The sequence below is a fragment of the Nuphar pumila genome, chromosome 13, assembly GCF_984573655.1.
Source record: "Nuphar pumila chromosome 13, dmNupPumi1.hap1.1, whole genome shotgun sequence".
Lineage (NCBI taxonomy): Eukaryota > Viridiplantae > Streptophyta > Magnoliopsida > Nymphaeales > Nymphaeaceae > Nuphar > Nuphar pumila.
The window spans coordinates 102,549,407-102,574,294 of NC_143261.1; the positions used below are offsets into that span (position 1 = coordinate 102,549,407).

The 24,888-nt window shown below is 36.3% G+C and overlaps 1 protein-coding gene and 1 long non-coding RNA gene across 7 annotated transcripts in view; both read left to right on the plus strand.

The window, feature by feature from the left end:
* LOC149819537 (uncharacterized) overlaps window positions 1–1,453 on the plus strand; it is a 52,568-nt gene extending 51,115 nt beyond the window's left edge. Inside the window, exon 4 of the long non-coding RNA XR_016427376.1 lies at window positions 1,323–1,453. This is a non-coding gene — a long non-coding RNA (uncharacterized LOC149819537). The remainder of the gene's footprint in view (window positions 1–1,322) is intronic.
* A 3,972-nt stretch (window positions 1,454–5,425) lies between these two features.
* LOC149819539 (protein ENHANCED DISEASE RESISTANCE 2-like) lies at window positions 5,426–24,342 on the plus strand. Of its 6 annotated transcripts, none has more exons than XM_089985934.1 (22): window positions 5,435–5,958; window positions 7,340–7,435; window positions 7,527–7,580; window positions 7,697–7,762; window positions 7,871–7,932; window positions 8,486–8,538; window positions 10,451–10,546; window positions 11,034–11,080; window positions 11,154–11,254; window positions 11,354–11,449; window positions 11,571–11,635; window positions 11,729–11,800; window positions 11,917–12,063; window positions 12,159–12,529; window positions 20,833–20,902; window positions 20,992–21,191; window positions 21,362–21,463; window positions 21,546–21,596; window positions 21,703–21,846; window positions 21,926–22,021; window positions 23,347–23,448; window positions 23,904–24,342. In XM_089985934.1, exons 1-22 carry the CDS (start codon window positions 5,806–5,808, stop codon window positions 23,994–23,996), a joined length of 2,337 nt encoding a protein of 778 aa, XP_089842060.1. In that variant the 5' UTR covers window positions 5,435–5,805; the 3' UTR covers window positions 23,997–24,342. The 6 variants fall into 6 exon arrangements, with proteins under 6 accessions (XP_089842064.1, XP_089842063.1, XP_089842060.1 ...); XM_089985935.1 differs by having other exon boundaries at window positions 7,361–7,435; XM_089985938.1 differs by lacking the exons at window positions 23,347–23,448; window positions 23,904–24,342 and adding an exon at window positions 22,321–22,689 and having other exon boundaries at window positions 5,426–5,958.
* The last annotated feature ends 546 nt before the right edge of the window (window positions 24,343–24,888 follow it).

The window sequence follows — 24,888 nt, forward strand, 5'->3', positions numbered from 1 at the left end:
GACAAGAAAACCAAGTCGATCTCGAGTAAAGGTAAGGACAGGGACAGAAAGTAGGTAGGCCAAATGCCAGCCTGACATGGGGAACGAACATGCAGGCCTGCAACTGCAAGGGTGACTCTTGTTAAGTGGACAGGTTGGCCAAGACAACTAAACTGGGGACCAAATGATTTTGGACCTTGCTCATTGACGTTTCAAGGCACGTTTTGTGTTCTGTCTTTGATGAGTTGGGGCTCAACACCATATGATAAGGCCCACCCACATACTGGGTCTGCCAAACTTGGAGGGTGAGGCTGGTCGGGATCCAAAGCTCGAACGTGGTTTTGGTATTTACTCATCGACTTTATCTGTTTCGGATGGAATCTACAAAAAGAACGTTTGTTCTTGGTTGGACCAAAGTCCGAAGTCCGCCTACAGTCAGTTGATGTAGTTAGGGTGCGGGGACCCAGATCCGAGGGATCTCTCTCTCTCTCTCTCTCCTCTTTAGAAATTTGAGAACCAAGTAACTCTCAGGTACGAAAGCACCAGCCCCCACCCCCAAGGGATTTATGTGGTTTTTTGAGGATCTCAGATAAGGATTTATGATCATCCGTTTTGTAGGCAGCGTGGATCTGGCATGAGCCCCATATCTTGATCTGCACGCCCATGGATATTTGGGCGAGATTCATGGCATTCAAACATTCACACTGGCGTCCCAAAAGCTTTGCAGTTCTGTTTCACTCACCCCCCTAAGTCATCCACCATTTTCATACTCCTCTTAAACCTTATGATGCAAGTTGTTTTGACCAAATCTGACCCTCCAGATGGATACAGCATGGATCATATTTTTTTCCACCAAAAGATATGATAAAAGTCGCACAGATTTTGTGTTTTGGTAACCATTGGTTTTTTAATCACTAAAAAATCCTTCAAACAAGTCAGATTTCGGAGATTTAAATGGTGATCTTCAATAAATGAATGTAGTGGGAAGATAGGGATGACAGAGGAGATGAGTGGAACTGATTTGAAAGCTTTGGTCCCCATGCAACCATTGTCTAACTCATGTGGTCCCTAGTTAGTTCTGGCAAAAAATGCAGAACTGTATGTACGTTTAAGTTTGCAGGGAGGGAGGAATGGTGGGTACGCCTATATGAGGTTAATTAAGCTGGGAATTTAAGGTCAAAGTGTCAATACTGAAGCCTGTTATTCATTAAGCCAGATTCACACATTTTTTTAGCTAATTGGGTTTGGAAGGGCTTATATTCAATTTGGTAAAATAAAAAAAGTCCGGTGAAATTGAACCAAAACCAACCTGCTAACATCTGTATTCCCTACCAATGGTGCAGGCCAATTCAGAGACGTTTGGTGCAGTTTCATGGCTCGAGTCAAACCAAGAGATCACATTGGGGAGCAGAGGAGGCTCATATCTTGGGACTGTTTTACTAGTGATGTCAATGGGGCACGTCCTAGTGGCAAAAATTTCAAAAAACAAATTTTCTACAATGAAGTTTATAGGGGATCTTAAAAACAAACTTTGAGAATTTAAACGGAAAGAATAATAATAAAAAAACAGTTAGATTTTTTTGCTATTCTTTTGTCGATAAAAAAGTGCATGTTTTGATAAAAACATAGTATTTTCATTTCAATGATAAAAATCATGTTCTGTAACCTGTACGAAAGTAGCCTGTTTCTTGATTGATATTTATCTAAATCTTGTGACACTTGTCACTGAGCTGAAGACGCTCTGGTTGAAGTTTGGACAGATGCATCAGGTTTGCCAGTCACTGGGACATGACCTTTTCTTGGTAAAAATGACCCTTAGGGACTACGAACGGAGCCAGTCGAGCCAAAAACTGTCCCACAAAATACTGCTTAATTATGACCTCACATTAATCAAGTCCTTTGGGGCTAAACAGAATCTATCTTCTGGATCATATTGCAGATACTTTTATGAGAGAGAGAGAGAGAGAGGGGGGGGGGGGTTGGCTGTGTCAGAGCGACTTCTGATGGTAACTCATTAGAAGTCACATTGATGCCTTTCATCCAACACCATGGCTGAACTACGTTTTCAGCCGTTTATTTTGTAAACTCCTGATGTCATTCATCTAAAGCATCAACAGTTCAAACGAAAAAACGCGACTCATCTAGAAGATGCTGAGTGCAAATTTGGTGTTTCCAATGCCGTTCATCCCATGAATGAACGACATCAGGGCGACTTCATAGGTCCGTCCGACCTAATTCGCACTCAGCCAAACCAGGTTCTGCTTGCTCAAAAGCATGACAATCTTAAAGGAAAAGGGGAGGGTGTTGTGTGTTCTCTCCTGAAGATAAATTCGCATGTTTCGGTGTGTACATAGGAATATCTTGGGACCCACAATAATTCATATGCCAATATTACTCATGATGATTTTAGAATAAAATAACATATAAAAAAAGGTAGACATGTGTTTGACGAAAATATTCTCTCATAAAATAAATATTCGTTTGACAAAAATGTTCTCCTATAAATAGCATTGCACATTCTTGCGACTCTTATCATTGCCTAAGTCGGAGCCCATCGGCTCTTTCAAGGAGACAATGCCTGATCTGAAGTTTATGAAACAAATTCTCAAGAGTGCATCATTGCTAGAGTCTCTAAGAATCAAATTCAGTCCGAGAAAAATGATGCAGCGGGCTGCCATTACTAATGAGTTCATTTACTTGGAGAGGATGTATCATCAGCTGCACATAGAATCGTTTTGCAGCAGGAAATAAATTCAATGATGAATGTTCTGGATCACCCTCTGACAACACACCATATGTTGTAACTTGATCTCTTTTTGACGATGCATCATTTGCCATTGTCTGCTGCTGCCAGAGCACCCTTTATCGTCGTCTGCTCGTAAGAAATAGTTAAACTACCAGATGAATCAACATTCTGCATATTGTTCATCATGATACCAGGGTGCAAGCGTCGAACTGAGTAAATAAAAAATAGTGATTTGCAGAAGAGATAATGGTGATAGTGTCGAACTGAGTACACAGAGAGCAGCGATTTACAACAAAGATCATATCATAGAGTAACGATTTATAATAGAAATCAGATCAGAGAGTAACGATTTATATTAGAAATCAAATCAGAGAGTAGCGATTTATAGTAGAAATCAGATCAAAGAGTAGCAATTTATAGTAAAAATCAGATCAAAGAGTAGCGATTTACAGTGAAAATCAGATAAGAGAGTATCGATTTATAGTAAAAATCAGATAAATGAGTAGCAATTTATAGTAAAAAATTAGATCAAGGAGTAGCGATTTACAGTAAAAATCAAAGCGATTTTACACTAGAAACCTACTTTCTGTAAATCGTTACTCCCTCTCTGATATAATTTTTACTGTAAATCGATATTCCTTGATTTGATTTCTATTGTAAATCGCTACTCTGATATGATTTCTACTGTAAATCGCTACTCTGATATGATTTCTACTGTAAATCGCTACTATGATATGATTTTTACTGTAAATTGTTACTATATAATTTGATCTTTACTGTAAATCGTTACTCTCTGATCTGATTTCAACTATAAATCGCTACTCTCTGATCTGATTGCTACAGTAAATTGCTATTTTCTGTCTACTCAGTTCGACGCTGCTACTATTATCTCTTCTATAAATCGCTATTCTTTGTCTACTTAGTTCGACACTTGCACCCTAGTATCATAATGAACAATAGACAGAATGTTGATTCCTATGATAGTTCAACTATTTCTCACGAGTAATCGATGACAAATGGTGTTTTGACGGTAATAGACGACTGCAAAGAGTGCTTCGACGACAGCAGACGATGATAAATGGTGCTCCGATGACAACATACAATGACAAAATGTGCTCCAGCAGTAGCAGACGATGGCAAAGAATGCGTCGTCAAAGAGAGCTTATGTTACAACAAATAGTGCATTGTCAAAAGGTGATCTGAAACATTCAGGTCAAAATATTGCAAGGAGCTCCTGTTATAGCAAAAAAGTTTACTACTTAGGGAAAAAATAGAACGTTTAGACTTTAAAGAGTTATGATTATCCTTTCTTTTCTAAATAGAAGATATTTTTGTCTTTTTTTAAAATTATTGTTTCATGATGAAAATAGCAAGAAAGGGTACTTAAGTTTTTACAACCATATCAGACTCCGATGCTAATTGATGCCCATACATAAGAAGATATGAGTCTCACGTGCTTACATACGTAATACTTATTCGGACATGAAGATGCACCTATGTGTTTGGGGGGGGAGAAAATATAACCTGTTTCAAGGAAAAGGATGGGTAATTGGATATCCAATATTTTGGGTTTCCTCGAGAATTGGGCATTTTGACAATATGAGTGACGTACGTTTTCGTTTTACTGTTCTTACTTTAGAGAGAGAGATGTGTGTACGTTACGCCAAATTTCGATGAGGCAGGTTCACAAGTCCACAAGAGGTCGAAGCCACGTTCCGAGGTCGTAACATGACAAATCTCTTAAATTTTTTTTGACAACCAGTTTTCGTTGGGAATTTCCACGTTCCGAGGTCGTAACATGACAAATCTCTTAAATTTTTTTTGACAACCAGTTTTCGTTGGGAATTTCGCTCCCAATCATACACATCGTTACAACTTACAAGGAGGAGCAACACACATTTACAGCTTGCTCTCCTTCATTCAACCGGTTGCTAGTCTTTTTTTGCTTTGGTGGTGCTAACCTTTTCACATTTACAGCTTCAACCTCACCTCCCCATCGGCTCGACAGGTTCCTCTCTCTCTCTCTCTCTCTCTCTAGAATTTTCTGTCAAATGCTGAGGTTTGACTGGACTCCCTCACAGCGACGCTACAAGTTATGTTTTTCATTAGAATTTCCTGCTATTTTTTGTCTTTGGAAAACGGGGGCCGGGCACTTTGAACCTTTCAAAATAACAATATTTCTTTTTAATCATCCCGTATATATATATATATTACTAATTTAAGAAAGCGGATATCAAGTCACAAGTGAGGTAAACTAATAAAACTCAACTTGTCAAGAAAACTTGGCATATTTATTTATTTATTTTATAAGCAAACTGGGGTTAGGCTGACTCCCACCCGTTATACAACCATACCATTCAAATTTGAACTTGCAACGTCCCCAACACAAGGTGACATGCACTCACTGCTCCTACCAGACAACGGGAGCCCCCGTTGGTAACTTCGCATATTTATGTGTTAGAGCAGGTGGGCATTAAAATATTGAGGCCAGTTGATCACGAGAACGATGATGATGCGACCACCATGTTTTTGGTAATTATGACGGCAGATACCCATAGTTTATGCCCTTGCATTGACTGCTTCTGGGCTAATATCATTGATCTCAGACGCCTACGTTGACCCATCTATCCAGCCCACAATACAAATAACCCGTAGGAAGGTGAGAGTGAGAGAGCACAGTTCAGGGATCTCCTTTGGTGGTTAATCTTAAGTAGCCTAAGTAACATAATAACGATAATTATTACTATTACGTATTTAATAAATTTGGCATTTGGAAAATATAATAATAAAGCAACAGTAACAATTATATAGGTAGAGCGTAGAGGCCCAGAGGGAGAAAAAGATTGGCTGGTTGTCACCTTCACCTGACATTCTCAGGTCGAAGGTGGGAATCCAGGCCCTGATTGATTCGCCGATTACCCTTGTGGGGGAGACCGGATATATTTTTCTTCTTCTTTTTGTTTAACCAGTGGTATAACATACACTAAGAACTTTCGTATATCTATGATGGTGGGTGTCTAGAGCCAAGGAAGAAAGAAAAGGAAAGGAAGAAAAAACAGAGAAAGGTGGAAGGTATTCAAATGGGTACCTCAGAAGGCGAAGGGAAAATGGAAGGGTGGTTGTATCTTGTACGTTCTAACAGATTCGGGTTGCAATCTTCAAGGAAGCGGTATTTCGTTCTCCAGGAAAATTGCCTGAATTGCTTCAAATACATGCCCGTGTCTAAAACAGAGGTATCTTGTGTTTCATCTTCTTCTTTCTTTCATTACTGCAAAGACGACTTATCACAGAACCTCTGGCTTTATTTGTTCCGGTGATTGGGTTTGCCTAGAATGATTTATGTGAATTTGGGAGTCTTTTTTACCCTGTTTTTACATGCATTGCCTCTTTTATCTTCCTCATAATCGTGGCATTGTTACGAGCCTTCTTTTTTATATTTTGTTGAAACAGGTGCTTAAATTGGGCACCATCTTCAACCGATGGTGTGATCTGTACTTGTGTTGATATCTAACATTCTCATTGGGAATCATTGTCAAGATTTCTTGTTTGGTCTTTCTGTTTTCTGCCTCTGGGGGTGTGTTTCATAGAACTTTGATCCTTTTATTGGTCTATGCGTGGGAAAACTGTTGTTCGATAAAGCTCTATTGTTATCAAGAATCAGGTAGTTGGTTTACGCGACCATCTAAAAGATCATCAATATTGAGCTATGGTGGGCACTGCTTATTGACGATAACAAGGAATCATTTCTTTAATCTGATGCTGTGTCGTTGTTTACGGACTTGGGGATTTTTATTCTTCATCGGTCAGTTTCTTGCCAAATGGATGCATCTTTTTATCATTTATTTATCAGTTGGTTGGGCTCTTCTTCCAGATTTTTTTTTGAATGACACTTCTTCCAGAATATTTAGTTGTCAGATATTCCTTTTTTTATCGTTGAATAAATCATTACCATTCGTTTTTGTGGTGACTAATCAAAGGTGAAGGAGTTTTAATGGGTTTATCACATCTGCCGAATTTATTGAGAAAATTGATAGGTAATGCAAGTATTGAATCTCAATATTTGCTCACAACTTGAAAAAACGTCTCTGCTGGTTTTCTATGGAGCTGCGTGCTCTGACAAACCAATTCATTTGATATGCTTCTATCTTTATTGTATGGGATACTAATAATACATTATACACGTTCTCTTTTAGATTTTACTCATAAGCCTTCAAGAAAAAATCTTTTCTACACCACCACATTCACTTGGATCATAGTGAAAATGCGTGATATGTCATATGTGTGGTCTAAGTAATACAATAGGTGGAACAATCGCCACAGTGCACCACCATCAAACAAAACCACAGTCTTTTGGCTTGAAGTTTAAATCTTGCAAAGAAAGGAAATTTTGATTTCTCTTCTCCTGGCACGCAGTGATGATGCATATGTTTCATGACTTGCCTTTTGCCCTGTGATCAGATTATATGATGGCTGCCGGTTCAAGTTTCCCCAGTTTAGGAACTCAATCATGTACCATATTCGGTATTCCTGTTGGGCAAATATTGAACCCATGCTTCATATTAAGATAACTTTTCCTATATGTCTAAGTAATTATGGAATTCTGATATGCAGTAGATCTGTAATATTGTGTCTCAGGATCCTATAAGAAGTGCACTTATTGATTCCTGTATACGTGTCACAGACAACGGGAGAGAAAGCATCCACAGGAAAGTAAGTGTTCTCTTGCACTTAATGGACACACCGTTTTCTTTGTTATATATATATATACAACTTCCAGTAATAAATTTGGCTAAAATGGCAGGTGTTCTTCATATTTACACTTTATAATGCTTCGGATCACAATGATCAACTTAAGGTCTGAGAGGACTTCTGTTTGTTGCTAGTTGTATTTTGCCTCATTAGATTTAAATACTTATCTCTATGCTTTCAATCAAAACTATCGATATAATGTGGTTTGACTATTTAATACAGTTGGGAGCAAGGAGTTCAGAAGCAGCAGCTAGATGGATACGTTCATTGAAAGAGGCAACCGTAAAGGTATAAACTAGCACAAGACTGGTGTATAGACTGCAGATGAAGTTTCAATGTGTTGGTTTAAACTAATCAGGACTGTCAATCCGAACTACTATTTCCTTTAATTTTCAGGAGCATCCAATTCAAGTAGATAACCTTCTGGTTTCTTCCAAAAAGAAACAACAATATTTCAGGTAGCTACCCCTCTGTGCTTTCCATCTATCTCCCCCAATCTCCAGCACCCTGATTTCAGATTTATCCCTTGAATCCTGTCTGATGTGCAAACATTCTCATTCTGCCAACATAATCTGGCTGTGAAAATTTAAAATGTTATACTCTTTCTAGTCATCCTTTCTTGTTAACTTGGCTTGATTTTCTTCAAACATTCTAAACTTATGTTTAGAGGGAGGAATTTTCAAATATAGATGTGTTTTATGACTCATAGCCCACTTATGAATAAATATATGGAATGTGACTCAAATCAACCATTTTTGTGGTCAAGTCTAGGTCATGAACATGGAAGGTTCACCAAGTTAATTTGCGAATTAACTTAACAGCACAGAAACCCAGGGAACTTGCATATCCATGTATATTAATAATTTTCTTAGTTCATGCATTTGCATGTATATGGCATGCAAACACATGCAGACACATTTATGAGTTTATGCTCTCTCTCTCTCTCTCTCCACACATGTTTTGTTTCTAACATTTAGTAGTATTCATTTGACATCGGTAATGGTATGGCAGGTTGAATCACAGCAAGGGGAATGGTCACATGTATTCTTTAAGTATGGGGGGAAGTAAGCATATGTGCTTTCAATATGTCTTCTTAAATAATTGTATATTGTTTGTTCATGTTTTATTGTGCAATTTACTGGAAATCTTGCTTGCTGAAAACTGTACTTTCTGGACTCATGATGCAAGCAAGCATGAGAACTTGGAATGAATGAAGTCTTGGGCCTTGTTCTTGCTGGGTGGTATTACCTAAGAAACACGTGGAATGTTACATGTCATATGTAGTCTGTGAAAACCAGGATTCCTAGACATGGGAGAGTTGTATAATCTTGCCTACTTGTTTAATAAGAGATATTCATATGTTAAAAAAATTAAAATTAGGGACTAGCAAATCAGTCTTCTTTTATCAGTTCATGTGCTATACCAATCAGATGTGTGCTGAAACACATTCAAGTGCACTCATATCACAATAATATGTTGTCATGCTCTAACTTCTCTTTATTTTCTTTCCAATTTACTCTAGGTAGGGACCAATTTACTCTAGGTAGGGACTAGAAAGTTGGATCTTAAAAAGTTCAGGTGCTGTACCACCCATATCTATGTTAAATCGCATTCGATGTCCTTTTGACAAGAACAGAAAGGAGTTACGTTCTATCTTTTGTTTATTTTCTCTCCAACTTTTGTCTATATGTGGAACATGGACCAGCAAGTCCCAATTTTTTTGTAAAGTTATGGTAGAACCTGCATTATTGTATGGTATAGACTGTTGGAACTAAAGATCTGCAAAAGGATAAGAGTGCATGTGGTTGAGATGGTCATGCTAATGTGGATTTACATATGACGCAGAATAAGTAAAATATAAGTTATGGGTTAAGAAAATGAAGGAGTACCATGTATTGTTAGAGCATACATAGGAAGGCATAAAAGGAATTATTTGAAAGGATACATGATATAGGCTGAAGGAACTAAACAATTGGGAAGACCTGTAAAGACTTGGAGGAAGACACAAAGTGGTGTGGGGACATAATATGTTGTTTGCTTGCATGACTGCCCATATTTGCATAAATTTGAGAAGATAGTGAAAAAAAAATTCCGGCTATTTCTAGTAAAGTACCATATTTAGGAACAAAAAGCTAAATGTATAAAATATTTCCCTGTTTAATGTCTCTTAAATTTTTATCAAAAGAAGCTGGCTGATTTTAGTAGTAAAGTTGCATTCTCCTTGCGGATCTCAGTAGAGGGTGGTTCCTGGGTTTGTCTACGTCTAAAATGCTTCTTACCCTTCATACCCGTGCCTCACATGTACTCATGCTATGTGATGTAGCTCATCAAGAATAATGTGCCTTGACATCAAGGCTCAACCTAACCTGGGACTGAAACATTACAGTATTACACCTTTTGTGCATGCATCATCATATTCAACAAATTTACATATTTCAGCTTTAGGAAGAGAACTTGTTGGGGTGACCTTGCAATTTTGATGCATGCATCATTGATGACTATCCAAAATCAAACCTGTAGAAAGCATGAAGTGTTGTGTGCTCAACAAGACTTTTGGGCTTGAAATGACCATATGGCAACTGAAACAGGGTTAGAGAAATAGCCTCTAAGTGTACAGTTGTGGTATCGACATAACTGGAAGTCTGGAAACTGTCAGCGTCTACAAAAGAACTGCAGAAAAGGTGAAGTGAACTAACATGCAAAATTTTATCTGACTGATCTAAAATTAAACTAACTAGTTGCTTGTTGGTTATGCTGTCTGCAGAATGAATAACTGGAAAATTGTTTATATTTTATGCAGTTAATTGTTGCATATCTTTATTGTGCCATTGTTTCTATTACTCCTTTGGTGCATGTGCTATAAGTACACAGAACTGAAATGAAAGTTTGACAAAATAAATGACTGGTTCAAGATATTGTTCTTTCTCTGATCATTTGAGAAATATAATGTATCATTTTTTTTGCCCCTTACAAAAGGTCTGGATTGGACCCATTGTTCATCAGTACATGCTGAGCCTGTGACAGCAGATGTTATTGCACCATCTCCATGGACAATATGTGGTTGTCAGAATGGTAAGCAGACTTCTTTCATTGTTTTGCAACAACAACAACAACAACTATGCCTTCATCCCAAAAATTTGGGGTCGGCGATATGAACCAACAAAAAAAATCATTCTGGGTCTTCCACATGAATCCTTCTCCTCCATTCATTTCTATCCAATGCCATGTCCTCGATGAGGTTCAAAGCATTCATATCCTTTCCTATCACCTCCATCCATGTCTTCCTAGGCCTACCCTGACCTCTTTTAACTAATATATTTTCCCATTTCTCCATCCTTCTAACTGGAGCATCATTAGGCCTTCGTCAAATATGTCCAAACCACCGTAAACGATTCTCTCTCATCTTATTTTTAATGGGTGCAACGCCTACCTTCTTACGTATCTCCTCGTTTCGAATCTTATCTTTTATTGTATTTCCACACATCCATCTCAGCATACGCTTCTTTCATTGTTTTGCAAAGTTGTTAAATGCCTACACTCAGATTTGTTGTCCATCCAGGTTTACGGTTGTTCAAGGAGGCCAGGGATAGAGACTTCCATGGAGAGGTAATCTTTTATTTTCAATATATTTGTAACAAAACCGCATCCTGATTCAATTGTAATTTTTTTTACCTTTCAGCATTATGATGATCATCCAGCGATAATGGCAGTTGGTGTGGTTGATGCAACTTCTGAGTCCATCTTCCAGACAGTCATGTCTCTTGGTGTATCAAGATCAGAGTATCATTCTTCAACATGCTCACTATCATTTTACTGCTGATTGCTACTAGCATTTGAATAAACCTGACTATTTTACTTCAATCTAACATTGTTTTGAAGATGGGACTTCTGTTTTTCTTGGGGTACTGTCATTGAGCACCTTGATGGCCACACAGATATTATTCATGAACAGTTGAAGAAGGACTGGTTACCTCGGTCAGATTTTAAACTTATCATATATCAATGGATAAATTGAATAAGTTATTCATTTCTGCACTTGTAGCTCTTAAAAAAATGGCATTTGTTTTGTATTTATGTTTCTATGTTCATGCCGCAGGGGAACAAAACCCCGAGACTTATTGATGCGAAGGTATTGGAGGAGAGAAGATGATGGGACATATGGTAATAGTTTTAAAAAGAAATTTTGCACCTGTCTTGGTCCTCAATGAAGCTTTTCCTAAGCAATTGAATGTATTATATATATATTTTTTGCAGTAATTCTGTACCATTCAGTGTTCCACAAGAAATGCTTACCTAAGAAGGACTATGTTCGGGCCTGCCTTAAAAGTAATGTATGCTTTGCTGTGGTTTAGAAACAATGGTTTTGGAACTGTTGTCTTTCTGAACGTTGGCATGGTACATTCAAATTGATTAAGAGATCTATTTTTTATTTTGTTTTTCAGGTGGTGGATATGTAATATCTCCATTGAATGAAGGGAGACAATCAGTTGTCAAGCATATGCTTTCTATTGACTGGAAATATTGGAAATCATATTTATTTAAATCTTATGCAAGATCTATAACCATTAGAATGACAGAAAGAATTGCAGGTGATCTTTTGATATTTTTTTGCATTTTGTATGCTCAGTAATCATAGCAACAAATATTTTCAGGCATCAATATTGTATGTGTTTTTCTTTTGCAGCTTTGAGGGAAATGTATAGGGCCAAGTTTGGAAGCAACCCATGCACTGATTGCTCATCAGGTGAGTTGACAAGTCGAGCTGTATTGCCACTGCCACAAAGTGACAAGGAGGACATCAAAGTCGAACTTCAATCTTCAATTCAGACTGGGCAAAGTGGGGATCTATTGGCAGAAGAACCACAGGAAGAGGCATATGCCAAACAAGGCAATCTGGCTGGATCTTTCCTTCAACTGAGTGATGCTGCAGATGAGTTTTTTGATGTCCCTGAGCAGTCAGAGTATGAGTACTTTGACCTTGAGTCAGATCACTTCATGTCACAGTGTTCGGAGAACACATGGTATCCTGATGCTGCAAAGGAAAAACAACCTCAGGTAGTAATCTCCAATGTATTATTACTTGTATGTTTGTCTTTCCAGCAATTGTCGTTGAATACCTGTGGCCATGTGGTTGAAGATTTAGCAACCCATTGAGCTAGAGAAACTCAACTTAGTGCTGAAATCTGGCTTTCCCCTCGAGGTCTGGGTTGGTGACCCATTGAACCAGCAGCAAGTCCTGTTAAATCAACAAGGGGTTTCAACCAACATGATTGCCCTTTTGATTCATAAGTAGATTGGCACAAGTTTGTTTTGGCCTCTTGGCTTGTTTTATAAGGTTTGCTTGTACGGTAGATGGTCAAGTGAAAGCTGCTTATAGTAAAAAGTTATGAGCTGATGCATGGTTTAAGCCAAATTTTGCATTGTTGTGAGTTTTATGAAAACGATTTTTAAAACAATATTTTTAATAAAAACAAGTGTGAAAGCCAGACACCAAATAATAAAAACCGGGTCGTACGAGTGGTGGAATCCGGGTCAATCTCAGGGAACGGGAAATACTTCGTATTCAACACATAATCTAAGTACGCTTTATTGCAAAAATTAAAAGAATTAATTAAATAAATAAATAAACAAGAGAGTGCTGCCCTACGCAGAGGGCTTAAACAAATAATAAACGGTTTTATTACAGACTCAATTAATAAATAAATGAATTAAAATCCTAATCTAAAACTAAAAGCAAAAGTGTCTTCAGTGCTTGAGGCTTGTAGTCCCTTTGAATTGATTTGCTTCCTTTTGTCATTCCCTCTTTTTGTTCTCTCAATGAAATAGGTAATGCATGTTTTCTTTTGCCCTCTGAGGGCTCTCTAAGGGCATTTCTGAGGGCTTGAGGGGATCTCAGAGGGTACTTCGAGGGCACAAAAAATGGCTCTACCACACTTTCCAATGCTTCCCTGCAAAACACAAAAACAAAACACAACAGTACGAATAAAACTAAAACAAATCTAAGCTTAAAAATACTAAAAACAAGATCTAAACTAACTCTAGCAAACCACTACAAGACGAATTAGTATAACTAATGGATTATAAATAGGAAAAACTCAACGTTTAACACTAAAAACTAATTATGAATCTAACTTAAACAGCTATAATATCACAAATCATCTAGTAACTAATTAATTACTTAAAAAAAGATTCGTGAATTAGACTAACTAATCTACGAACTGCTTGACGATAACTAAAAGATTTATAAAGCAAACTGTTTACTTAAACACTTTATGCAATGAGTAACTTATGAAACAAAATATGTTAATGGTATGCACTAGCAACTAATGAATAATGACTAATGAGATGACCACTTAATGAAATGCAGCCAATGACTAATGCAGCCAATGAACCCAACGACTAATGAATGACAAACACTAGCTTATTCAAAATAAAAAAATGACTTGGACTTTATTCACGTACAGCTTAATGAGACCTAATAGAATATACTAACTCCTAACCTATATGAAAATTAATCAATCTAACCTATAGCAAACGTGAGTTACTAACTTATGTACGTGAATAAAATTACTAACAAAACAAAACAAACATGAAACATACTAACATGGTAAAAAAAATTAAAACTCTAACACTTAACCAGGTGAACACTACCAAAGACGTTAAAACTAAATAACAAAGACCGCTAACTGAATAACAAAAAAAAATAAAACGTTGGACCAACAATCTGTTATACGAACCCTAATAAAAGAAAACAACTTGACACTTAAAAACAAAAACAAATAATCTAATACAAAAATCTACTTAACATGCTTATTACTATCTAATCTAACTAATATTACTCAACATTAACTCACAGAACAAAGAAACACTCATAACACTTAGCTAAGGTAATAACACTTAGCTAAGGTAAATCGTGAACAACCAGCGTCAATCACGCTGGACGTGATTTTGACCCAGCTAAAAAAATTCACGTAAGCTATGAACTAACAGAAAATACATAGAACAAAGGCATGACAATGCACTGAAATGGTAACTAAAAGAGGTGTATTCTAATATACGACTAAAAGCTAAGTCAACCCAAAAAAATCAAACACAAAAAAACTAATATTCTATTGTTATTCACTAATAATTAGCATGGACTACACAAACCGAAACTCTAGAACACACAATTGACTAATTTACTTCCTAATAACTCAATCTAAGAAAAACGATGCTACGTATATGCTGCAAACTAAAAAAAATGCAGATATGCTTATTCTAAGATTAATTAGATGAAACCAAGATTTTAAAATCAAACTACATGATGCACAACTCCAATAAACTATTTGATATATATATATTTCTTTTTCTTTTTCAGATGCAATAAAACTAAAATAAACTAAACTAAATCTGTAGATGATGTGAAGATCAACTAAAACTAAATGCGATGCTATGCTTTATGAGATGCAAAACCTAAACTACGGTGAAAAAGAGAGAGAAAGAAACGACCTGTCACGGATCGCCTCTGATGGATGGGTTGAAAAGAGAAGATGGTCAATCCAGCTGCATCCACGCTGCCCCGACGAAGAAGAAGTTGCCGATGACGAAAGGGTTCGAAGCTTGAAGAAGAAGAAGAAGAAGAAGAAGAAGAAGAAGAAGAGTAAGAGAGAAAGAAATCTGCAAAAGAGAGAGGAGAAGCAAGGGAGAGAGAAGAGTGAGGCAAGAAGGAGGGGAGGCTGTTAAAATATGTGTACTCGTACACATATATGTATGTTGAAATATAATCCTTAAATATATATATATATATATAAAGATACGTATATATATATATATATGTATACATATCTCTATTTATATATATATAAATATATATATTTTCTCTTCCTAAAATACCCTCAAGGGTATTCTTGTAATTTGTCATTTTACGCATATTCCAATTGGAATATGCATTGTAATATTTCTTTTATTTTTTGTTTTTTATTTTTTGTTTTTCGTATTCGTACCATATTGGGGGCCTCCCAATAGAGACGTTGGGAGCCCCCAACGGTCACAAATGTGACCGTTGGGGGCTCTCCAACGTCTCCTTTGGGAGCCCCCAAGGTGGTCCCTTTTTGTGCTTATAAATAGGGGCTTTCCCCTTTGTATTCTTCACTCCAAGAAAGAGCTTTTGCTCCATGTAATGGGTGTTACACCCTTATTTTCTTCAATGATATTAACTTATGCCTTATAGGCATTTTTGCCCCTTTGTGGGTTTATGTGTTAGCACATTATGTGCTTGTGTTTTCTCTTTAGTGGGTATATTCGCACTTCATGTGCATGTGTATTGGTTCATTATTGAACCTAATATATTCAAAGACGCTTCTTTACATGGTATCAGAGCAAGGTTACGATGGGGTTGTCTCTTGGTGCAACGGAAAGCGTGGTGCTCAAGAAATGGTGAAGTATTCATTGTTTCTCTCTTTTTTTATAAGTTTTCGGTATGTATCTCTTTTCTTAACATATTATGCATTATGAAACTATTTTTCTTGCACATTTAGTGTTTTCGATAGTTGAATCATTTCCTTTCACATTTCGCGTGTTCGTATATTTTAAAATATCTACTTTTAAATTTGGTAAACTTGTTTATTGTTCAAATATATAATTCTTGGTTATATATTTATAGATTCCTCATCACATATAATAGTAATTTATGTTTTGCAAAATTGTTTTTCAATTATGTGAGATTTATGATTTTTTCATAAGAATTTCGTGATTAACCTATAAGTTAACTTTTTATATACGATTTCTTGCTAAATTAATGATCTTTGCTTAAAAACTCTTGTGTATGGTTTTTTGGTGCATTTTTTTGTGATAACTTATATAATTCTTGTATAAGTTAATGATCTTTGCTATATTTTGATATAACTCTTGTATGAGAATTTCTCACATCTAAATCTTTGTAGTTTACTTTTTTATGAACCCTAAGTAGTTCTTGTTAATGATAAATATTTATGAACTCCTAAAAGTCTCTCAATGGTTTTGGTTTAATTAAAGAATTTTGAAAAATTATTTGTGATAAATATGTTGTATGAACCATTGTGTTCATTAGGAGAGATCTTTTAAAATCTTCTCACACTCTATAGAATGCATAATGTATCTATTGCATCCTTTGGTATAAAAGATTTCATTAATTTTTTATTTTTTCTTCTAATGATGCAACTTTATAAATATGTTTGTTTGTGTTTTTCACATAAGGTTTCAAAACCTCTTGATTGTATCTCTAAAAGGATGCCTACATTGGCCATAATATGGTCTTCTTTGTCTTAAATTGCATTTATCAAGCATATAATTGCATAATTAAAGCTTGAGAGACTCAAGCATTTGTTCTTTTTTATGAAATACATGCATTATTGCATATTTGTCTTTATTACGCTTTTTGTGTATTTTGTTCAAGTGATTGTGAGAGTGTCTTCGTACACTTCTTTTATAAAATATTTATGCTTGTATGCGTATTGTCTCTATTCATAGACATTTTCACATGGTACTCTTTTCAATAAAGAGATGTTTTTTGCCTTCTTTAGGGCTTGTGTTTGTTTTTATCCCTTAATGGACTTGTAAGATTGTTTCTTTTATCATTATAAATGCTTCCGCAATCTCTTGGTACATGTTATCCTAAATTTACACATTTAAGATTATTGCCATTTTACATCTTGGTATACATATAATTGCAAATTATAAAGACTTGATTTGTTTCTTGGATTATTCCAATTCCTTTCTCACACATGATATAGCTTAAATATTTCATGTTGTGTTTATTAAGTCTTTTTATAATGATCATGATTGAACATAATTTCGTATATATGCAACATTATTGTTATATGACATATTGTTGTGATTAATTATGTTGGACCTTTGAGTCGGCCCTCTTTGTAAAATCACATATTTGGAAAATGTTTTCTCTAAGAGTTCTTTGCCCTTTTATGACATTTATCTTCTATCCATCACAAGATATATGATGCATCAATCCTTTTTTATGGCTTTATTGTTATATTAGAGATAATTGTTAAGGTGAGTTATGGGCACCTTGTGTTATGTCATTTTAGATTGTCCATTTGCCATATTATAGATGGTGATTGAGGTGAGTTATGTGCACCTTGGGATAGAATGATTTTGTATATGATCTCTAATTATGAGTGTGTCACTCGTTTGATTTTGGCCATTGGTCTTATGGATGCTCTTATTTATATATGTGATGGAAATATGGTGTTTGAAATCTTAAACGTTTTAAGGTATATTAAAATCAAGGTTTTAGGGATTATTGCCCAACCTTTTATTGTTTATGAAACTTATGTGTGCATTTACACATTTTGTGATTTCGTGCTTTTATGCACAAGTGTTTCATGTGTTATTGGTGTGCGTATGTTCACACATTTATTCTCTAAAATATTGTTCTATCAGTTTTAGTATCTTGTTGAAGATACTTTTACATAGTTTATTCAAAAAATATGGGTATTCTTTTTTGAAAAATATTGTTCTATTGATTAAAGGTTTTATTTATATGTTTGTCATTACAAGTTTTATTGCCTCAAAAGTCTTCTCCTCTTATACCTCTTATCTAAGTGTCATCATATGTAGACAAGAATTTTATTACACCTTTGTGTGTTGGTAGCCCTTTGTTGGCTTTCTTCTCTTGGTCTAGTAGCTGAACGCACTTGTCTTGAGTGTTATTATATGTAGACAAGGCACGTTGATTCACACCATGGTGTGTGATTTTAGTCCATGTTGACATTTGTGTCCTTGTTCTAGTCGCTACAATGTATGCCCATGGTTTGTTTCTTTCACTCATTTCAAGTGTCATTTTATGTAGACAAGAGTTGTATTGTGTTTTAGCCCATGGTTGGCTTGATACTCTTGTTCTAGTAGCTGAACATACTTGGTTTTAAGTGTCTTTTTACGTAGATAAGAGATGCTTTTTGTCAATGTTGGCATGTATTTTCTTGTTTTTGTCGTTGATACACTCATTTCAAGTATTATTACATGTAGACAAGAGGTATTTTTACACATCTTTGTGTGTATCTTTTGGCATTTAATGACATTATGGTTATGTTCTTGTTCTAGTAGCTTATACACTTGATTTGTAGGTTTTGGAGGACTAATAAGGTAGTTGCTTGTAGTGGATGAACTACTATTGAAAATTGCAAAATTTCATTCATAACTTGTGTTTTTAGATACAAGTGAATCATATCTATGATATGTTTCTAAATCAAATTGATATTTTAGCATTTAATCTATATATTAAGTGCTTACAGTTTTTCGGCCACTTTTGTATTTGATATGCAAAATGAGTCTTTTGTCTCAAATGATATTCATTCTTGAATCTTGGGTGAATGTTTTAATATACTTTGTCAAATCATGCTTCTTATATATGACATTTATTTGACATAGATCTTCTCCCTAAAGATGTGAAGAACTCTATTGTTGATCTATGCGTGTTAAATATACCTTTATAAAGCTCTTCTTATTGAAGTTCATATTCGTCATGGCTTTTGAATATTTGTATCCTTGTTCATTTTGACTAAAGTATGTTTGAAGCATGTTCATTAATGATTTCTTTAAGTATTAATTCATTTTATGATAGTATATGCATATGCTCATTATGGCCTTTTAGGCCCTCATTCAATAAAGCATATGTAGCTTATGCTTCTTCGTAGGCTTATTGTGGTGTCCCTTAATGGACCATCTTGTTATTCTCCATTATGGGTTGTGTTTGTCTAATGTTGGACCTTATGAATGCGTTATGCATTTTTGCAATTTGTTTTCGCCCATTATTTAACATGATATATGATTTTGAAACCTTGGTTTTCTAAATTTTCTTTTCATGCTAAAGTAATTATCCTATCCTGCTAAAGTAATTATCATATCCTGTGCTTCAAATTTCTATGCAAAAGTTATAATTTTGCACCTTGTTAGGAATGTTCCATTTGAGTAAAGTGCAAAGATATTTTTTACTTGTTCTTTGTTGTTATTCCACAGGATCTTGGAGATAGGATAAAAAGAAGTACCCTGCATGGATCGGGAAATGTGTTCACCATTAGAAAGCAATTGGAGGAAGGCATTTTCAAGTTTCAATAGCATCCTTACCGAAGCCTTTTGGAGTCTTGTCCTTTTTTCAATCTTTTCGTTTCCCCGCAAAGATTGAGGGGGGGTGTTAAAATATGTGTACTCGTACACATATATGTATGTTGAAATATAATCCTTAAATGTATATATATATATATACGCATCTCTATTTATATATATATAAATATATATATTTTCTCTTCCTAAAATACCCTCAAGGGTATTCTTGTAATTTGTCATTTTACGCATATTCCAATTGAAATATGCATTGTAATATTTCTTTTATTTTTTGTTTTTCGTATTCCTACCATATTGGGGGCCTCCCAAATAGAGACGTTGGGAGCCCCCAACGGTCACAAATGTGACCGTTGACCGTTGGGGGCTCTCCAACGTCTCTTTTGGGAGCCCCCAAGGTGGTCCCTTTTTGTGCTTATAAATAGGGGCTTTCCCCTTTGTATTCTTCACTCCAAGAAGGAGCTTTTGCTCCATGTAATGGGTGTTACACCCTTATTTTCTTCAATGATATTAACTTATGCCTTATAGGCATTTTTGCTTCTTTGTGGGTTTATGTGTTAGCACATTATGTGCTTGTGTTTTCCCTTTAATGGGTATATATTCGCACTTCACGTGCATGTGTAGTGGTTCATTATTGAACCTAATATATTCAAAGCCGCTTCTTTACAAAGGCAATATGGCTGCTGGAAAAACATGAGGTGTGCTGGAAAAGTTTTATTTATAGACAAAAATTAGGTTAAAACACAATTTCTATGAAAGTCCGAAATATTTTCAAAAATTCCAAAGAGGGCCTTCCTCAAAAATGTGTTTTCCAAAAGGGGTTTTTCCTAAAACTAATTTAAAACAATTAATTAAATCCTAATCTAACTAAACTATAATTAAGATAATTCTAAAATTAGTAAAGACACTAAAAATGCGGGGTAAGCTTTGAAAAATGTGATTTTTCTCGAAAATTCGATTTCAAAGCAAATTATCGAAAACAACGATAAAAGATGGGTTTTTAATGCGATTTTATTATGGATCATGCATACATAAAGATGAATAAACATGTGAAATGTATGCATGATCAGACACATTCTAACTAGATCTAAGCACCAACATGTTCATCCTAATAGATCTGGATAGTGCTTATTCCTGTAGGAGATGATCATTGCTTCTCATTCATGTGTTCACAAGTATATTTTGATATGAAACTGTGTTGATGGGAAAAGAACAATGAACTAACTACAATTTTATGTTGTTGCATTAATGACACTGAACAACAGATGCAAGATCTATGCAACCCGAAGCTGTCAACAGCTGCAGTTTTTGTGAAAAAGTTGCATGATTTGGCAGGTGGATGTCATTGTGCTTGTTTCATTATGCTTTCACAGTTCTAGTTGTCTTGCTTAAAGTTCTCAAATTTAAGGTCTCATGCATCACAGTTCAGCGGAGGGCTTACATAGATTTGAGAGAGGTGACAGAGGAAGAAGATTCATCCTGCTCCTATGAGAGAGATTCATCCTGCTCCTATGGGAGCACTCTCCCAAAAGATCCTAGTTGTTCTACATTATGCAGTTGGACAACTTCAGATCCTTCAACATTTCTTATTCGTGGGAAGCATTACCTTCATGACCGGCAAAAGGTAATATTGGTGGTCAAAGAGCATTTTTCTGATGGCAAGAGACTCTACTTTTCTTATTGTACCTATAGTATCAAAACTTTAGATAAATGTCAAGCCTTTAAAGCCTACATATGTACCATTGACCACTATATTCACCCAGTGCTTAGTATTCAAGTTTATCTATGCATCAGATCAAGGCAAAAAGTACCTTAATGCAAATGGTTGGTGCGGATTGGCTAAAGTCAGATAGGCGAGAAGATGATCTTGCAGGCCGTCCTGGAAGTATTGTTCAGGTGATTGAATGGTCAAAATCTTTTGTAGCAATTAATAAGTGATGCTTATCTCTGTTAATAATCTACACGCTTGTATGTGCAGAAATATGCAGCACAGGGTGGTAGTGAGTTTTTTTTCATTGTCAATATACAGGTTTCTTCCTAAATTTTTATTCTTCCATTAGTTGATTGCTTGCTTTCCAATGACTCAAAAATTGACATTTGATGTATTGATCTACCATTCTATTATCCTCTTTCAGGTTCCTGGTTCGACTACATATTCTCTTGCTCTCTATTACATGATGGACTCAGCTGTGGAGGAAACTCCTTTGCTAGAGAACTTTGTAAAAGGAGATGATGCTTATAGGAATTCCAGATTCAAACTAATACCCTATATTTCAAAGGTTAAAATTTCTCCCTTTTGATTACCATATTCATCTTGAGATGATGAATATTCACTGATCTTGTCTGTGGCACTCTCAGGGGTCTTGGATAGTGAAACAGAGTGTTGGTAAAAAAGCATGTTTACTTGGGCAAGCACTGGAAATAAATTATTTTCATGGGAAAAACTACTTGGAGGTAACACTCTCTACCTCTTAAATAGTCATTTATTCTACCATATTTAAATGAAAGTACTTGAAGCCATGGTTGGCATGCTCGCCGGGTTGAACCGGCCAACTCGGCAACTTGCTTCGAGTGGACTCCCAACCGAGGGACGATTTGAGTTCAGCTCATTTTTTACAAAAACTCGGTTGAGACTCGGTGTCAACTGTTTTGTCCCAATACACTCGGCTGGGTTCTGAGTGGAGTTCCGAGTGAATTATATACTGCTAAATGCCTACATGATCACTGATAGCAAACATTATTGGTGGCGTCAGCATACGTGTTCGATACAGTTCTTCTCGTAGGGTTGAATGCTGATTAAATCTCTTGACCAAAATGACTTGGGGTTATCATCCCCATGACATACTGCCACAGCAACAGTTGGTGGATGTAGGTGCCCCTCCCACCCAAAAGAAAGAAAGAAAGAAAAAGGATTGAAGGAAAAGCGGCATCCGATGGGCTTATGACCCATTAGCAAGCCCTAGGCTGAATTTTGACTGATCTGGGTGCGGTAAGAACCTATACAATACTCGCACCCATGAAGTGTAGTTCCGGGTCTTCATGTCCTATTACTTTGGAATTAGAGGCATTAATGGATTGGATAAAGTTGTAAATATATGTTATTTTGTATACTCTATTATTTTTTGAGTAGTTTAAAAGTATTTTTGATATTTTAACAAAAATTTTAAATATATATAAAGTAAAAAAAATACCGAGTCATCTGAGTCGACAGTTTGAGTCACGATTTAAACGCCAAATGTTTTTTTTTTTTTTTCGAGTCACCGGGTGGGCCAACTATGCGTGAAGCTTTTGGTCTATTGATGTGCACTTGCGTACATGCACACACCTCCACTCATCCACCTGTATGTTCCTGCTCGTGCACATGGACAAGTGCAGAAGAGGCTGTAAACACTCGATGAGGGTTGCTTGTGAATCAAACTGGACATGATTTGCTTGGATAAAATCTCGATCTGCTCAAGAAGCAGGTAATATGCAGGCTCAAGCATGCATGACCACTAATTTTGCTTTCATGCACCATATATATCAAATCCTGCATATGAATTTGATTCAGATTATGCTGCCTAAGCATGATCTTGGATCTGATTGATCGTTTGACCATCCAACCTATGGCGCCATCCATTCTTAACCTGGGATTGTTGCTCAGGTGATATAGGATCAACCCTGATTTGAATGGTTGACAGGCCTTCACAAGCACACACTATCTGAATATGGCTTGTCAGATAGAACTTTTCCCTTTACCCTTTCATGCAATTTTTAATTTAAGGAATTTTATGTTTCAGCTTGGAATCGATATTGGTTCATCAACTGTTGCAAGAGGTGTCGTGGGGCTGGTTCTTGGCTACCTGAATAACCTTGTTATTGAAATGGCATTTCTAGTACAGGTAAGAGTTTCCTCTAGGTGTATGTACTTACAAAGATCCACGGACCCAAGTACATGACCTGGGAACTTGATTCAAGTCCTGCTGGGTGAACGCTCTCCTTGATTCTAATGTCCCAACCAACTTGAGCCACTTTGGCTGTCACCTAAATCTGTGATTTGGCTGACAAAAGATTAAATTCTCAGCTTGTGCTACTGTTTGATAATGGCACTGCAGTTTGGGATTTGAATCAGTTGCATGTTCAGGTGCAGTATGTTGTTTTCTTTGCAGCTGTTCTGTTTTCCAGACTTGATTCCCAGGCATGAACTATAAACATTTAATTGAACTTACACACACCTAAATATCCTGAAAGTTTGGGAAAAGGAGTTTAGTTCTTCATTAATATATTAGCTTTTTATAAACCAATGTTATACTGCTGACTGAGCTTTTTCTAAACCGACGAATAATTGTTTACTCAGGCAAATACTCATGATGAACTCCCGGAATTTCTTCTTGGAACATGCCGCCTCAATCATCTGGACATTGCTAAATCAGTGTATTCAAGACCATGATCATAAATTATACAAAACCATCAAATATTATTCTTCCCATAAAGGTGGGAAAGTAGTAGACCCAGTCTGAAGCTACAAGGTGCAGGGAAGCTTTGGAAATTCTTTTGTTCAAGTGAATTCAAATTCTCAGGTATTACAATGTTGGTAATTGCCATGGCTTTATTATGTATTGACGGGGGCTGGAAATGATGTATTGTAAAGGGAACTCGTTATCATAATTCATTCTTTAGTATAGGAAACTTGTCAATATATTTTATTCCCTTCTTTTTAGCTCGATTAAGCCAGAGAATGTACTTGAGCACGGTTTTCCTTGGAAAAGTTTAAGATCGTTTTATAAATTAAATGCGTGTCATCTCTCTCTCTTTAAATAAATTGTCTTACCAACGGGGGCTCCGCTTGTCTGGTAGGAGCAGCTAATTCACGTCACCTTGTGTTGGGACATTGCAAGTTCAAATCCGGATGGTATCATTGTATAACTGGTAGGGGTCTGCCTAACCCCAGCTTGCCTTTCAAAAAAAAAATCTAACATCTACCTTCCAGCCCCAATGAGAGTTGTCTTAGTGGGATTGGGCCCTGGCTAAGGGTATCAACGGGCTGGGTTTACCTGGACCCAACCCGTACCAAACCCTATAGGGTCCGGATAGGGGTGATAAATAAGAAGAGTCGGGTCTGGATCCACCTGAGTCCAAACCCGAACCATTGACACCTTTAGCCCTGGCCACTAGATGGGGTGGTCAAGGTTCTGATACCCAGCATAGGCCCCGGTGCGCCTGAGCCAACACGACAAAGTCTTCACGCTGAGTGCGTTTTTTTGGGGGATATAAATCCAAAAAAAAACAAAAATACCTTTGTTCCAATAAACCCAACTAGGCCCTCTCCAAAGTCCAAACAT